Below are 17,612 nucleotides of genomic sequence, written 5' to 3' on the forward strand. Positions count from 1 at the left end.
CATCTCAGTCTCAAAACGACAAATACTGTGTAACACCACTGTTATGAAGCAGGACTGATATGGCGGTTTGGGAAAATCAAAAACAGTGGATAGATAACGAATACTGTATTAGAACATATGAGGGAGAGAATTGTTTAAAAGAAATATATAATTAGGCATTATATGTAAGACAACAGTTCAAAATAAGAGGTTCATTATAGAAGAGGACTGAGAGGGGGAAGGAAAAGGGGAGAAGGATATTGTACAACAATGAATGAATATTTTTAAAAAATAAAGTGAACTGGGGGCAGGAAAGAAACGGAGAGGGAGGAAAATGTGCAACAACGAATTAATGAAAATCCAGATTTTCTGTAAACTTTCATTAAATTACAATTATATAAAACAGATAATAAATTAATTTCACTTTTAATCCTTTTCTAATTTAATCCATTACAATACAACATACAGCAAAAATTGTAAGACTGAGTAGTACATTGGCTCATACACTTAAAGATGTAATATGTGTATCACTACTATTTTTTACACCACTTTCTGGCTTCACTGCAAGAAAGCTTTGAATACTACTAAAATGAAGCTCAAATGAATCCAAACTGGATTGTTTTAAATATAAATGCTAATTGTAATCAAGGTCAACGTTAAGCAAGGAAGACCCACAAAACAAGGTGGACTGGTAAAGTACCAACGGTAGCAATAAGCTCATGTGTGTCGGAGATGGTTAGAACTGCACAGGATACGATAAGGTTCAGATATGCTGTTCAGAGAGTCACTATGAGTCGCAGCTGACGTGATGGCACATAAAAATAATTGGTCACTATGGTAAATGCTAAAAAAATACAAATATGTAATGAAACAAGAGTATTACAATATTCTACTTGAAAGTCTCTATTTAACAACAGACTAAAGGGCAGAAGAATTTTTTGGGGGAGGGGTTAACATAAGATATACTGAGCCATCATCTAATGTGCAATTACTCATATCTCTTATCTGGAGTAAGAAAGAGTAAAGAAAATCAAGCACTGCAAGGAAACAATTGGTCCAAAGGACTAATGGACCATGCAAACATCAGACTGCATGACCTTGTACCTGATACCATGACCTACTACTCTGAAAATAAGATTGGCACAGGACAGAGCAGGGTTTAGGGCTGTTGTACATAGGGTTGCTATGAGTCACGGGTGACTTGATGGCACATTACAACAACAACGGACTCCAGTAATAAAACATATTCTTTGAAAATGTGCAATTGATGTATGTAAATTATATGTCATTTTAATATGTTTCAGTTTGCTAATTTATCAAGTAAATGAAAAATCTCTGATTTAGCAACAGTATACTAGTCAATACATGGACTTAGAACTTAACAGTTCTAAACTAAACTAACATTTCTCAACTAAAATTCCCTTATTTGCCAATGAAATGAAAAAGGGGGCAAATTCCAGAAAGCTAGTTTGTATAGTTATAAAAAAAATATCCACTAGAAATGTTTCTTATTGCATCCCCAAATAATGGAAAGCAACAAACTTACACCACCCATACTGAATGTGCCCAGATCTAAGCATGCGGCCTTTTCTGGCACTTCTAACCAAATCATAAATGCTGCCATTAAAACATTCGTTTTCATTCTGGCCTTGAAGTCACAGCTAATAAACAAGAATGGGAATCCGAAATTGAAAAACAAACTGAATGCAGCTGCTGAACTAGAAGTTTCACAACTCTGTTTAATGGTATCCTTTCATTTCTCTTTTGAATAGATCCCATACAAGACAGGAGTGCATGCCAGTGAGGCAAGCAGCATACATTTTCCCCCTTGAATTCATTTTGTAGTGTATCCCAACATGTACATTTTACAATACTTTTAACATTTCCCAGGAGATAACTCAAAGGTCCTTTTTCTTGAATTTTGTCACCCAGAACACTGCTATCTAAAAATGTGCCATTCTGGTTGTTTAAAATTTAAAAGTAAATGTATTTACATTCTTGATTGTTATAAGGACACACACAGGTAAACCAGTCTTGAGAATGCTTAAACAAATAGATTAAGACTTGCTAAAATAGTATTTTCTTAATAATTTGTTTCATTTGTTTGCTTCTTGGAAATTAACTTCCCTGTTGTTGTTATGTGCCGTCGAGTCGCTTGCGACTCATAGCGACCCTATGTACAACAGCCCTAAACTCCGCTCTGTCCTGTGCCAATCGCACTGTCTCTGACACTCCCATCCCAATTATCCCAGTAACTGAATCAATCCACCTCATAGAGGGCCTTCCCCTCCTGCGCTGTCCCTCCACCCTCCCAAGCATGATGTCCTTCTCCAAGGACCGGTCTCTCCTCACAACATGTCCAAAGTATGTTAGATGGAGCCTCAGAATCTTTGCCTCCAAGGAACCACCCAGTTTAACCCTTTCCAGGACAAATCTGTTTGTTCCTAGCAGTCCATGGTACTCTCAATACTCTTCTCCAGCACCACAGCTCAAAGGCATCAATTCTCCTTCTATCCTCCTTGGTCATTGTCCAACTCTCTGATGCATCACAAGTGATTGTGACGAACTTCCCTAAGCTTGTAAAATTTATTTTAACAAGCACTATTACTATTACTGGCACCAATACATAACTCAGGAAAATGTTTTTAACTAAACACAGAGAATAAGAGTCAATACAATTAAAACATATTGATATAAATAAATTTAGAAGTAGTGTATTGTCAAAGGAAGACTGAGGAGGAGGTTCCTATAAGATCTAAAAGTTATGTTTTCAAAAAAAGAAATTACATATTTTTGGTACAAAACTGTAAGCACAAAACAAAAATACTCGGCCACAGAACTGTCTCTTTTTATTACACCTTATCTATTTACATTAGCAGATTTTTAGAGAACAGCTATAACAAAAAGAGATTTTAAAAATGTATCATTTGTCCTCCAATAACATTTTATAGAACTTTAACATTAATCATTAAAGTCACTCCACACAATATGCTCTACAACCAGAGTTCAAAAGAATCACATCTTCTGTCATCTTAACTAATAGTCTCACACACTTTGGGCATGTTGCTAGAAGAGCTAACTTGTTAGGTGCAATCGGATCTACTATGCCTCATAGTGACCCCAAAAACAACAAACTGCAACTTTGCCCTATCTGCACCATCCTCATAATCTTTGTTACTCTCTATCCCATTGAGGCAATCACTGTGTCAATCCATCTTACTGAAGATTTTCCCACCATGACATGTCTCTCCTGGACTGGTTCCTCCTAAATATATGCCGAAAGAAGGTAAGACGTTTCCCCATCCTTGTCTTTAATGATCACTGGCTGTACTCCCTCTAAGATTTGTTTGTGCTCTGGGTGATCATAGTATATTCAATACTCTTTGTCAACCCACATGCAAAGACATTGACTATGTCATCCTTATTCACTGTCCATCTTTAAACTGCATAGGAAACAAGTGAAAATACCATGACTTGGAACAAGCACACCTTAATATGTAAACTGACATCCTGAACCAGAAACTAAATAAACAAAAATTTTTTTAAATGTCCTCATGCCTAATATGTGTTTAATGGAGCTCTTGTGGTACAGTCTTGTAATGAACTGCAGTGTCAACTCAAAGATCACAAAGGGTAAACTGCACTGCAATCCCAGAGGTGTGCGGTTCAAATCCACCAGATGCTCTGCTGAAGAAGAAGGAACAATCGCCTCCTGTACCAGTCAGATCCAATTTGACGGTACACGCATAAAAAGAATAAATAAATAAATAAATTTTAAAAAAAAAAACCAAAGGATAATTTCCTTTCATGTAATTTATGGTTTTGGGAACTCAATGGAGAGTCATTTATGAGTTGGTTTCAACTCAACAGCAATGAACTGCTTGGTTTTTTAGAAGATAAAATATCACCAATAGGTCTTTGCCAACAATGCAGCACACAGGAGTAACAATTCTGTAAATTATTATCTATCTTGGGAGGGACTGGAGAGCATTATGCTAAGTGAACTAACTCAGTCCAACAAGGATAAATATTGTATAAAATCATTATGGTAGAATGAGTATAAGGATCCAAGAGGGGTGGGAAAGGTTAGAAGAAGAGGGATGAGGATGTGTGGGGTGAGGAGTGGGGGCCTTAAACATGAGGTTGTACAAGTTGATGGACGGGAGTGAGGGAAATTGAAAGAATTTGTTCTTGAAAACAATATATCCTAATTTCGTAAGTAAACTAGTAGAAAATGGAAAAAAAAGATCAGAATAAATAAGGAAGAAGAAGCTATCTTAAAAAAATATGTATGAACTGCTGGATGAAAAATGGAACTGTACCCAAAATTAAAAAAATATTGCACATCATTATGGATTAATTTTTTTCTATTCACTTGTCTAAAATCAAACAATAAGTCAATATTCTGAACAATAAAAACACTGTTTCTACACAACAGTGTACAACTAAGACTAGAGTTCAAAGGAATCACACCTACTGTCACCTTTACTAATCGCCTCACATACTTTGATCATGTTGCTAGGGGCAGGGTATCATGCTTGGAAATGTGGAAGGTCAGTGCAAAACCCTCAACCTGGTGATTTGACACAGTGCCTGCAACAACGGGCCTGAGTGTGTCAGAGACTGTGAGGATGGTATAGGACAGGACTAGAATAAGACAGGGTGCAGATCTGTTGTTCTTAAGATTGCTATGGATCATACTAAACTCAACTACACCCAACATTAACACCATGTGAGTAAAACTCTCTGATGGCCTAGTAGGAAGGAATTGTGCTGCCAACCTAAAGGCAGTTTAAATCCACCAGATGTTTCATGAAGAAAGATAGGCAATCTCCTCGTCGGCAATTTACAGTCTCAGAAAACCTACTGGAGAGTCAGCTGCAAATGGTTCCAACTCGACAGTATATAATAACTGTGTGATTGGTAACAGATATAAATCTCATTTTAATGAAAATAAATAATCACAATGCCTTTACAAAAAATGAAATAATGACGTCACACTGAAAACTACAGCTACCACATAACAAACTGATTAGTTATATATTCTGCTTCACAGTCTATGTCAGTATCCTGTGTTTTTCTTGCCTCACTCACTAATCTGTACACGCTCCAGGGACTGTATGCTTATTTCTTGACTTATCAACTGTTTGGTCTCAGGTTAAGACCTTTTCCTGTTTAAAGAATGTTCCCAATGCCAGATTAATTATCCATGTTGTCCTCCTTTCTCCCTACAAGCACTTACTCCCTTGTTTTCTCTACTTGTCACCCACATCCACCAGCAGATTGTCTCTTACTAAGAATACCAGGCACTCTGAATGCAATTAATAGTTAAATAATTAAAGGATGATTTCCTAAATGTTCATTTGAAACATGCAAAATCATGAGCTTTAAACTTTCGAAAAAGATTGTTATAATATTTTGGGGACATCTTTTCAGAATGATATAGTTGAGAAGATAAAATCCGAAACTGAGGTAATAATCACATAGTAGCTACATCTGTATCTTTATTAGTATATTAAAAGATAGTTCCTATCATAATTTTGACACACAAGCCACAAGCAGAAAATGATACAGTGAGATTATATGAAAGCCACATTAATTTTAAGGTGCAATTACAGCAGTTTGTTTTTATATTCATAAATGAAGAAAATTTCCATTAGAGATTAATTAATATAAATCATTTTTTCCATTCCAAATTAAATGCTTTTTGAATGCTTTATTTTGGACCCAGTCAACACCTTTAATTTTAACTACAAAAAGAAATCTTAGAAACCTTAAAACTCAGAAAAATATTCAAAAAATTAATTTCTAAAAAAAAAATCTAAACATTTCAGTTTAAGTTTGAATTAAGACCAGAAGAGCTCACTATCATTAATTACAATTAAAAATTGCATATTTTTATTCTTTCTGATATCATATATATACTTATATAGTGGAAAAGGTCTACAGAAAATATTTATTAATAGAGAAAATATATTCATTTTCTTGCTGGATAGTCTAATCTCATTGAATATCCTAATATTCAGCTTGACTGTCAGCATTTATTACCTAATATAAAAATGAGGACTTTCACATCTTCATGAAGTAACAGTATCTATGACATCAATATGCTTATCAATAGTATGAAAAATATTCATAGGTTGATATATGAATAAACACCTATACAAAATTGAAAAGGAAATGCTATAACCTAAGAAATATCTCAAAATGAAAAGTTTCAGCTGACACTGGAAAAACATTAAATGAAACATAGTTTAACCAATAGTTGCTGCTGTGTACCATGGAGTCGGAGCTGACCCATAGCTGACCCTACAGTAGGTTTTTAGAGACAGTTAATCCCATGAGAGGAAAGTGCCCATCCTTCTTCAACGTAGCACCTGGTGGCCTCAAACTAAGTGCCTTTGCAATTACAGCACAGCTTCTTGCCACTAGGCCACCAGAGCTCCCTAGTATAATATGTTGTTGGTTGTTGTTGTTATGTGCTATCAACTCACTTACGACTCATACCAACCCTAAGTATAACAGCTTTGAATTCTGCTCTATCTTGAGCCTACCTCATTTGTCTCTGACACACCTATCCCCATTCTCTCAGTCACTGAGTCAATCCATCTCATCCAGCGTCTTTTTCTCTTGGACCCTTCCCAGCATGAATGATGTCCCTCTCCAAGGAGTTTTATAAATTTACAGAATTTTCTGATGCTATGTTTAAGACACTTATGCTGGACACTATAGATCGGAAGATGAATGGCATCTAATTCCTAGCCGGAAGGAATTCAGAGGTTAGCTGCAGAAACAGGTATTTACACAAAGAGAAAATATATCACAGAATTATAATTCAACTGCTCTGAGAAAATAGAAAATAGGTATGAATATTGCTATTTCTTTTTTTTCTTTTTTTTTCTGTAGGGTTATATTTATTTATGGGGAAACACAATATAAAGTAGTTATTAAACAAATAGTACATTCTAAGAAAAGAAACAGGTTATCAGTAAGATAGAATGTTCAGACTTGTTCTGAAATATTGTTATTTCTAATCTTATGATAAAAATACAAAGTTGGTAGGTCAAGTAGAAACCAAATGACAAATGTATATCAAAACTATCAAGCTTTTTTTTATGAAAAATGTTTACAGGGATGAACATAATATCCTTTAAGTTATGTAATATATTCTCATTGTAATGGCAAGTCATAGAGAAAGTACAGCTTCCAATGTCAGAAGCACTTAAACCAGGATAATATGAAATATACACTTCTACAAAAAAGGGTTGGCATAACAGATGGAATATCAACATGAGTCATACTGGTTACTCAAAGCAGAGTGCTCTAAATGACATAACTTCCAGACTGTTTCTTCAAATTTAACTTAATTCCCACTATCTCCAGAGCATTTCAATAAATCTTTGTCTTCATTAATACAATCAATCCACTCACTATACCAATCACTACAAAAATCTTTCTCTCTTTATAAAAAATGACTAATTAATATATTAAAAAGAAGATTATTCAAGTGCTCTATATCATCCTCTTACCATCATTCTTTTATATGGAAAGACGAAAAGAAGAGAAATAAGATGGGTCTTTCCCATCAATTTTAACTGATAGAGTAAGATAAAAATAGCAAGCTCCTCAAATAGAGCAACAAAACAGATTACATCTTAAAAGATTATAAATCCATAAAGACTCTATAAGCTTTGAGTGATTTTTTTTATTTAAAGCTAAGTATTTTTAAAAGAACTCATTTTATACTATTAGAAATAGTGTATTAACTCTTTACTACAAATATTTACAATTAAAAGAAAAATAATTAAGCATTTATTTATCCTGACTATACAGAACCATGGCTACTAGCTGATGAGAGAAAACATTTTCACAAAGTGTATATAAAAGCATAGCAGTTCTTACATACAAAATAAACAGTTACCTGATAACTTTCAATGTAGCAAAACTATTAAGTAAAATGTTTCCAAACTGAAGTAAAAATAATACCAGAGACTACTCACTGATTGATAAGAAAAAACTACTTTTAACTTAAAGGTATTTGATGGGCACCACAGTATCCTGTGAAAATGAACTTGAACATGGTAGAAATGGTGAGCATAATGCAGAACAGGGCAAGGTTCTGATCTGTTGTTTACAGGATCATTAGGAATTGTAGTTGACTCAAGAGCACATAACTACAACAACATACATTTATCAAATGATAAACGATACATAGGTCACAAATAGGGAGATAATCTTATATAATACTGAGAAGTTTTTACATTTTTTTAAATCTTTAACTCTTAAAACCAATTTTATAAAAAAATCTTAACTGATCTATTCAAGCTTTTCTGGATCTACCTTCAAGTTAAAGGGCGTTCAGAAAACAGAGAAGTGTAAAAAAAAAATGTAGTAGTATAATGAGGGGAGAGAAAAAAACCCTGGAAAAATCATGAACTGGATGAAACAACTGATCTGTGTACTTCAAAGTTTTTAACAGTGGAAGATATATATTAATCCAAAAACACATAATAAAATGTAATTAAGGTGGTGGTGGTATTGATTGCCTTTGAGTCGAGCACGGCTCATAGAGACCCTATGAACAAAAGGCCTGAAGACCCTCAACAACTATCTACATTTATCAAAGTTCACAGAGTTTCTGGAGGCATCTTGGTTAGGAAGTGGATGCCACGCCTGCTTCCAAATTAAGGCGTATAGGACTTAATGAGAACGTGGCTTTAAACAGTTGTAAAACATCTTTTTTATGACAACTGAGAAATTTTTAAGTATGTACTGGATATTAAAAGACAATATAAAATGTTATTGATATTCTGAGGAGGAAAATACAGTAATTAATTATTGAAAATCCATGATATAAGTGTCAACAAAAAGACTTACCACTTGTATTAAAAGCCATACAGCAGACTGGCTTCTCATGAGCAGGGAAGTGAGCCACAATACCATCACTGTCAGAATCCTCACTCACAAGAACCTTAACAAAAGAAATGAAGACAAATGGAAATAAATATTTTCTAGCTCACAACTAAATCTGAAGGCTGACCCAATTAACAGGTTTGCATTCTACTGGAAAACTGTTCTTGGTAGACAGTGAGAAAATAATGTCAAGAATAAGGAAAAGATATTAACATATGCTAACAGAGTATGATCACAAACCAACAGCTTGACAAGAGTACAGATGAAATTTTGGGAAAGCAAACATTATAAAACTGCTATTTACATTCTTTATAAAATACATCATAAGACTTTATCAAAGGGCAGGAACTAACTGCTGTTAAGTTCTTACTGTTGTATTGGGGCAGGGGGTTGGGGTAACTGTTCAGTTTGACATTAAAGTAACACCAAAACAGAGAAAAGTAATGTGGTTACTAATAACAGCTACAATAAATTATAAACCTTCTTCTAGGTGGTATAGCACTGGTCTGTGCATTGCTGTACAGAGGTAACTCGTGGTTACTGTGATGCTGAACACTGTGACACTGATGTGCCAAATGTGATACTGGTTACCCATGGTGGACAGTGTTTGCTGGAGCTTCCCGATAAAACAAGCCCAGAAGCATGAGTGGTATCCACTTCCAAAATGGCTTGCCTCTGGAAACTCTATGAACAATGCTCAGGCCTTTCGTTCTTAGGGTCACTATGAGTCGTCTATGACTTGACAGCACCTAACAACAGCACACAATAAATTATTAAACATACACTCTAAAAAATAAATTAAAGCTATATATTAAAAAGTGTAAAGGATATGGTTTTAAAAATCATTCACTCCTTTAACTGTTGAGACGTATTCAATTATAAGGAGGAATGGTTTTGTTGATTGATATACCAATTGCTGGGCATCTGGAGTTATTTTCTAATTATTAGTCAAAAAAATGAGATTAACATATACATGTGTATGCTGACAAATATTTTTTGTTTAGGAGACATTTAGAAATAAAGGTGTTCGGTAAACTGCTAAGTGTACATTTAACATTTTGACAAACTAGCAAATTGTCACAATATCTTGGTAATTTTATATTCTTCCCATTAACATGAAACTTTCACCTTCTCTACATCTGTTCCAACATTTTATACTATAAGTTTTAAAAATTATACCAGTATATTCTTATGGTTTAATTTTCATTTCCAACCTAATTAATGTTGACAAGTAACTTCTATTTGCTTAAGATTCTCACCACTGGGTCAAGTTGCACCATCATGATAGATGGTGAAGAGACTGAGATTATTAACAGCTTCAGTTTGCTTGGCTCCGCAATCTACAATCTTGGTACCATCATCCAAGAAATAAAAACAAAACAAAAAAAAAAAAAAAACGAGGGCATCTCCAAAGAACTGAAGAGCAACAATGTCAGTCTAGAGACTAAGATGTGACTGATCCAGGTCATGGTCTTTGCGAATACTTGCTTTGCATCAGAAAGTTGAGACTGTTGTGAAACTGAACTATTGGGGAGTCAAATGGCACAATGGTTAACCATGGTGGACAGTGTTTGGTAGAGCTCCCAGTTTAAGACAGGTTTGGAAGCAGGAGTAGCATCCACTTCCTAAACAACATGCCTCTGGAAGCTATAAATTTTGAGAAACAAAGGTAGTTATTAAAAGGCTTCAAGTCTTTTGTTCATAGGATCGCTATAAGTCGCACTCAACTTGATGGCAATCAACAACAACAAAATATCTACAAGGGGAAAACAGTTTTCTTAGAAGAAGAAAAATAATCCCAAGTATGAGTTTAATTAATAAAAAACAAGAATAAGTATGAAAAAAGCTAAACAGGTATTGGTAATATTTAATAAAGCAGTGCAAAAAAAGTAGTGAAAGTAACATACAATAGACTATAATAATAATTAAGAGAAGAAAAATAATATTTTAGCTCTTGCATCATCTTTGAAAAAGTGTTAATTACAACAGTAATATGCAGGGAGTATAAGGAATGCATAACTTTTGAGAGCTCAAGGATGAAGTTATACTTCCTAGGGCTGCATTGTCCAATACAAATTGCTGTGATCATGAAAATGCTCTACAAACATGCTATATAATACAACAGGAACTAGGGACATGTGGTAACCAGGGGAACTGTATTTTTAATTTTATTATACTTTAATTTTAATTAATTCATAATGACATGTTCCTACTGGCGACTTTACTGAACACTACAGCTCTAGAGGAGTCACTAATTGAACAACAAAGATTATTTAACTTGTAAATTTACAGAAGGGAAGAATTCAAATAATTAAAAATATTACCAATCTAAAAGAATACAAAAAAGACCATCTATGAAGTGACTTCCAGAACTTTGCCACGCAGCCGATTCTAACGCACAGTGAACCTACATGACAGAGTAGAACTACCTCCATTGGGGTTTTACGGTTGTTCAAAAACAAATGCAGCCTTGGATGCATTCACCAGGCTGTGTCAAAAAATCTGGAGGGCAACTAACTGGCCAACTGACTAGAAGAGATCCATATTTATTCCCATTTCAAAAAAGGGGGGATTCAAGAGATTGTGGACATAACATATGAAACATAGTTTCACCATCTTTGCTTCTAATGAATATCCTACAGGAGAGATTTACATTTTTTTGGCAGTTCATGGTATACTGAACAATAATCTTGTCCAAAACCACAATTCAAAGGCACCAATTCTTCTGTCATGTTTATTCACTGAACAACTTTCAGACACATGTTAAGCATATGAAAATACCATGGCTTAGATTAGGTAAATTTAAGTCTTTAAACTGATCCTCTTGTTCTTTGTAGAGGTCCTTGACAACAGATTTTCCAAATGCAACACAGTATTTGATTTCTTGACTGCTGCTAAAATAGGTGTTAATTGTAGATCCAAGTAAACTGGGGTAATTGACAACTTTAATCTTTTCTCTCTCAATCATAATTCTGACTACCAGTCCAGTGGCAAAGATTTTTGTTTTCTTGGTGTAGAAACATAATCCATACTGAAGGCTATTGGCTTGATTTTCTGCAGCAAATCCTTCAAGTGTTCACTTTCTGCAAACAAGATTGTGTCATCTGCACAACACAGGTTGCTGAATATTCCTCAAACCTTAATGACATGCTCCTCTTCCTATCACCCAGCTTTCCAAATTAGGTGCACAACATACAGACTTTAGCAGTTAAGAAATCAAAAGACGCAATGCACTGGGAAGATTGCGGTCAATGACATCTTTATGGGCTAGAACAAAGATTTTAGTATAAGGAATAAGGAATTTTCCTAATTCTGACAGAGAAAGAAACAACATCTCACAGAAGTCAAAGCCCTAACCTGGATTTTCCGCTTCCTAAATGGTAAGAGCAATTTTCCATTTGTCAAAGCCATGAACTTGTGGCATTTCTGTTACAGCAGCACTTCATAACTAAGCCAACTGGTATATCCACAAAGTGTGGTACCAAAACCACAAAAGAATTTTTATTCCTTTTATTAAAAAAAAAACCAAACCCTACGTGCATTAGAAGTCACTTTCTACTACTCTCTGAAGCCTCTTACTGTAGGCAACAACTAATCTACTTAATGACAATATGTTGTTGTTGTTGATGTTGTTATGTGCCGTCGAGTCGTTTGCGACTCATAGGGACCCTATATACAACAGCCATAAACCCTGCTCTATCTTGTGCCAGTTGCATTGCCTCTAACACACCCATCCCGATTACCCCAGTCACTGAATCAATCCACCTCATAGAGGGTCTTCCCCTACAGCGCTGTCCCTCTACCCTCCCAAGCATGATGTCCCTTCTCCAAGGACCTGTCTCTCCTTACAACATGTCCAAATATAGAGGGTCTTTTTTCAACCATATAGTATGTGTGATCCATTGTGAGTGATTAACTTTTTTTTTATGTTTTTAAGTTCTATCAGGCAGTAAAATGAATCAGTAAATGTCATTTTTTAAATGGCAAAATGATATTCTCTTACATGAATCTACCACATTTTGTTTACCATAACTGGAAGACTTTCTGGGTTGTTTGCACTTTGGGTTATTACTAATAATTGCACAGATATATGTCTTCACTTATCTTAGGCAGTAGATCTATATAGTCAATTTCTCCATTCTTAATAATTTGGAGAACTGCTAGATTATTGTCCAAAGAAACTATGACACTTTACATTACATGCAACCTATAATATGGACTCCAACTTCTGTGTATCTTTGACAAAATTTGCTTCTGTTCAACTTTTTTATCATAGCCATCCTAGAGTATGAAATGATTATCCACTCAGGGCTTTGATTTGTATTTCTCTGCATGCTCTGGTGGTCTCGTGGTGAGGAGCTATGTTGCCATACCAAAGACAAGTAGTTCAAATCCACCGCTTCTCCATGAAGAAGGATGGACAATCTCCTCCTGTGTGATTTACAACCTCTGAAAACTACTGGGGTCAGCAATGAGTTGATTCCAATGAGACAGTAACAACAAAAATGACAAACAGAGTTCTGTATCTTTTCCTGAGTTAACCAATCATGTGCATAACTTCTTCAGTTTATTTAAGTTCCACTGTTGTAGCTGTTAGGCGTCACTGAGGCAATTGTGACTGAAAGTGACTCTATACTGGAACTCTGCCTGATTCTATGCCATCTATATCATCTCCACCACACTTTAGCTCACTGTTAATAGTCACTGTGTCAAGTCATCTTGTTGAAGGTCTTTTCCTCCTTCACTGATCCTCCACTTTCCTGAGCATGATGTACTTTTCCAAGGACTGCTCTGTCCTAACAACAGGCCCAAAGTATATGTAAAATGAAGTCTGACCATCTTTCCCTCTAAGGAGCACCATGCTACACCCTCTCCAAGATGTATTTGTTTGTTCTCTTGGCAGATCATTGGATACTTGTATGCTTCTCCAGTATCACAACTCAAAGGCAAGGATTCTGCTCCACTCACGTTTATTCACTTTCCAACTCTCAGATATATACCAAGTAATTGAAAAAACTATGGCTTGGATGACTGGGTGTAACCATAGCCTTTAAACTCACATACTTGCTCGTAAACACTTTGGAGAGGTCTCTGACTGCAGACTTTTCCAATGTAACATGTTTTTTATTTCCTTACTGCCAGTACCAAGGTTGTGGAACCAAGTAAAATGAAATCATTGAAAATTTCCATTTTTTTCCTCCATCTATGATGATATTCATGGGGTTTTCAAAGGCCTGTTATTTAAGAAGTGGATGGCCCTTCCTAGTCTGTCTTAATCAGGGAGCTCCACCAAAACCTTTCCACCACATATTACTTTTCTGGCATCTGACACACCAGTACCACTGCTCTCTGGATCACAGCAACCCCAAATTATCTCAGTACAGCAAACTGACAGACAAGTGCGGTAACACTTAGAACTATGTTCTTCTCCCCAGACACAAGTTAAACCAAGCCGGAAGGCAGCATACCCTTGGAGCCAAGCAACTTTTAAATACAAAGGCCCACCCACCAGGCCCTAATTGCTTAAACAGGAGGCTTCCAGCACACAAATTTATTATTAAGGAAATCACTATGAATAAGGATGACAGAATCACAATGAATAAGGCTGACAAAAGAATAGATGTCTTTGAGCTGTGGTGTTGGAGAAGAGCACTGAACTTCTCATGGATGACCAAGAGAACAAACAGATTTGTACTGGAGAGAATGCAGCCAGAGTGCTCTTTAGCAGCAAGGACAATGAGGCTTCGCCTCACATAATCTGGACATGTTGTTAGGAGGGGCTATTCCTTGCAGAGGGGGATGATGCTAGGAAGAGTGGAGGACAGGTGATGAAGAGGAACACCTTCCAGCAAGTGGATTGGCACAGTGATTGCTGCAATGGGCTCTTCTGTGTTAGAAAGTATGATGATGGCACAGAATAAAACAGGGTTCAGATCTTTTATTCACAGGGTCACTGTAAGTCATACTCAACAGACCCTAACAACAGCAACATCATAATATTGCCTATTGGCCCAGTGACAAGGATTTCTGGCTCATTGTGTTTTTTTAATTTTATTTTTAATTCTTGTGAAGAATTTTAAAGAGACTGGCTTTCATTCATTCATGCATACATTATTTCCTCCTGCCTCCTCCTCCAATGCCCTTCATAATGCTTGTGCTGTACTGTTTCTAATCATCCATTCCTTTCAGACTGCCCTACATTTCACCCATTCCAGTGCAGTGTTCATAATCTATTCATTCTTTTCCTGCTATCCCCCTTTCTACTGTCTTAATCCTATTAGTACAATAGTGGGATTATTCAGTATTTATCACTTTGTGGCTAAAATATTTACTCAGTATATATTTATCCAGATTTATCCACATTTGTAATGTCTTACAAGTTCACTGTTTTCCAATGCTGTGTAGTATTCCATTATTTGAATGCACCATAGTTTCTCTATCAATTCAATTGCTGACAGGCAGCTGGGCATTTTCCATCTCTTAGTTACTGTGAATAAGTTCAGGCTTGACAATAATGAGTTTCAATAAAGTTTTAATATATATTTCTTTTGCAATGAGTAGAATCACAGAGAAGGACTATTTTGTACATCTTTTTATTTATTTTTTAAATTTTCGTGTTTGTGTGTGTGTGTGTGTCTACTGTCAAATTGGATCTCACTTGTATAGGAGGAGACTGTCCCTCCTTCTCCAGCAGAGGATCTGGTGGATTTGAACCATGCACCTCTGGATTATAGTATAGCCTCTTGCCACTAGGCCACCAGAGCTCACCTTGTACATCTTTTTGTTGTGGTTGGTACTAAAAAATATTTATTCCTGTCTTTTGTCCTTTGTTCTATACTTGATCTTACAAAAATTCCTTTTACTTACTTTCTCCTCTCAGATCTGATTCTTTAGAAAGATAACTGCATTATCACTCTATCTAAAACATCAAGCCTATTAATGCTATAAACACCTACAATTTCCATTAAATATAACCTGTATTCATCACTTAATAAGGCAAACTAAATTCTTAAACATATATCAACAATTTGACTATACTGAACTAGATCACTCATAACAGTTTAACTGATACAAGACAGATAAACTATATTATCAGAATACGAAAATATAATCATTAAATTATTATGAAAAATATTTGCTCAGGGAAAGAAATATCTTGGTTATTTCAATCAGCATTCTAAAGTCTTTTTCTTTAGAGATTGATCCACCTTGCTAACTAGTAGTCACTACTATCCATTAACAGTTCAACTATATAAACCTGTAAAGGCAAATTAAACTGTTCACATACGACTAGTCAAGAAACGCTTTTAAATAAAACATGAAAGTAACACAGATAAAAATGGACACAAAGCCAATCAAATCCATTCTGCCTTAAAGCAGTTACTAAACAATGATCCTGTCATCACAATTTCACATCAGAAAGACAAAGAGTCAAATTTTAGACACCACCACTATAAACATGAAAATGTCTTTATTATTAAAGGCTCAATGGATTTAAACAGGAATAGTCAATGTAACATCAGCTTTATGATCTGAGATACATAAGAAGAAGAAAAAAACCATTACACCTAAGGTCAAACATCACTAGAGAGTTAAAAGTGATAAATCCATGACATTAACCATTACAGTCCTAAAAACAACCTCATATTCCAACTGAACTATTACTCAGAAGCAAAAATGTCTTCATGACAAAAAAGAGATTCACAGTAACAAAAGAAAGATGGTAAGTATTATACTCTGAGGAAATCTTAGTGCTCTAAAAATACAATTATTTTAAAATATATTGAACAATTCTTTTAAAATATACTCATTCTTTATTGGAAATCAATTTATTTCCTATTTCATAAAACTTAGTTTGAAATTTAGAATATATTATAAATTACAAATAAAAACAAGTAATTCCCAACCAAAACAGAAAATAAGTTTTCCTATTTAACAACATGAACTTTAATTTTTAAAAGCTAACTTTTCTAATTTTTAATAAACACATTTCAAGTGCTCCTAGCACACAAATTAGAAAATTATCTACAACTCAACAATCTATTCATATATTCCTAAGCTTACTTCTAGTCATCAAGAGTTAATGAAGACAGCCAACAAGGACATGAAGAAATGTTCAAAATCCTTAGCTCTAAGAGAGACGCAAGTCAAAACAACTATGAGATAACATCTCACCCCACTAAGAATTAGCAAAATTTAACAGAACAACAGCAAGCAACAAGTGCTGGCAAGGTTGTGGAGAAATTGGAACCCTTATTCACTGCTGGTGGAAGTGTAAAATGGTGCAAACACTGTGGAAGGTGGTATGGTGCTTTCTCAAAAAATTGCAAATAGAGATACCAATTTACCCAGCAATTCCACTACTGGGGATATACCCCAAAGAGACCATAATTGCCATGCAAGCAGATATAGGTACACCCATGTTTATTGCAGCTTTGTTCACAAGAGCAAGGAGTTGGAAACAACCTAAGTGCTCATTCATCAACAAATGAATGGATAGAGAAGTTGTGGTATATTCACACCATGGAATACTACGCTGCATTGAAAAACAAGAAACTCATGCAATATTATTCAAAATGGGTAACCCTGGAGGACATTATGCTGAGTGAAATATCTCAGTCACACAGGGACAAACACTGCCTAGTGCCACTGTTGTAAAACAGAACTGACATAGGGGTTGGTAGGAGACTGAGAAAGATGGGATAAATAATGGATACTGC

At 35.2% G+C, this 17,612-nt stretch overlaps 1 protein-coding gene across 1 annotated transcript in view; it reads right to left on the reverse strand.

The window, feature by feature from the left end:
- LOC102874803 (breast carcinoma-amplified sequence 3-like) overlaps positions 1-17,612 on the reverse strand; it is a 347,132-nt gene that overhangs the window by 118,255 nt on the left and 211,265 nt on the right. Inside the window, exon 6 of the mRNA XM_006899471.1 lies at positions 8,857-8,950. Coding sequence (XP_006899533.1) covers positions 8,857-8,950 — 94 coding nt within the window. The remainder of the gene's footprint in view (positions 1-8,856; positions 8,951-17,612) is intronic.

The sequence above is a fragment of the Elephantulus edwardii genome, unplaced genomic scaffold (assembly GCF_000299155.1).
Source record: "Elephantulus edwardii isolate Elephantulus edwardi_28Jun2011 unplaced genomic scaffold, EleEdw1.0 scaffold00257, whole genome shotgun sequence".
NCBI lineage: Eukaryota > Metazoa > Chordata > Mammalia > Macroscelidea > Macroscelididae > Elephantulus > Elephantulus edwardii.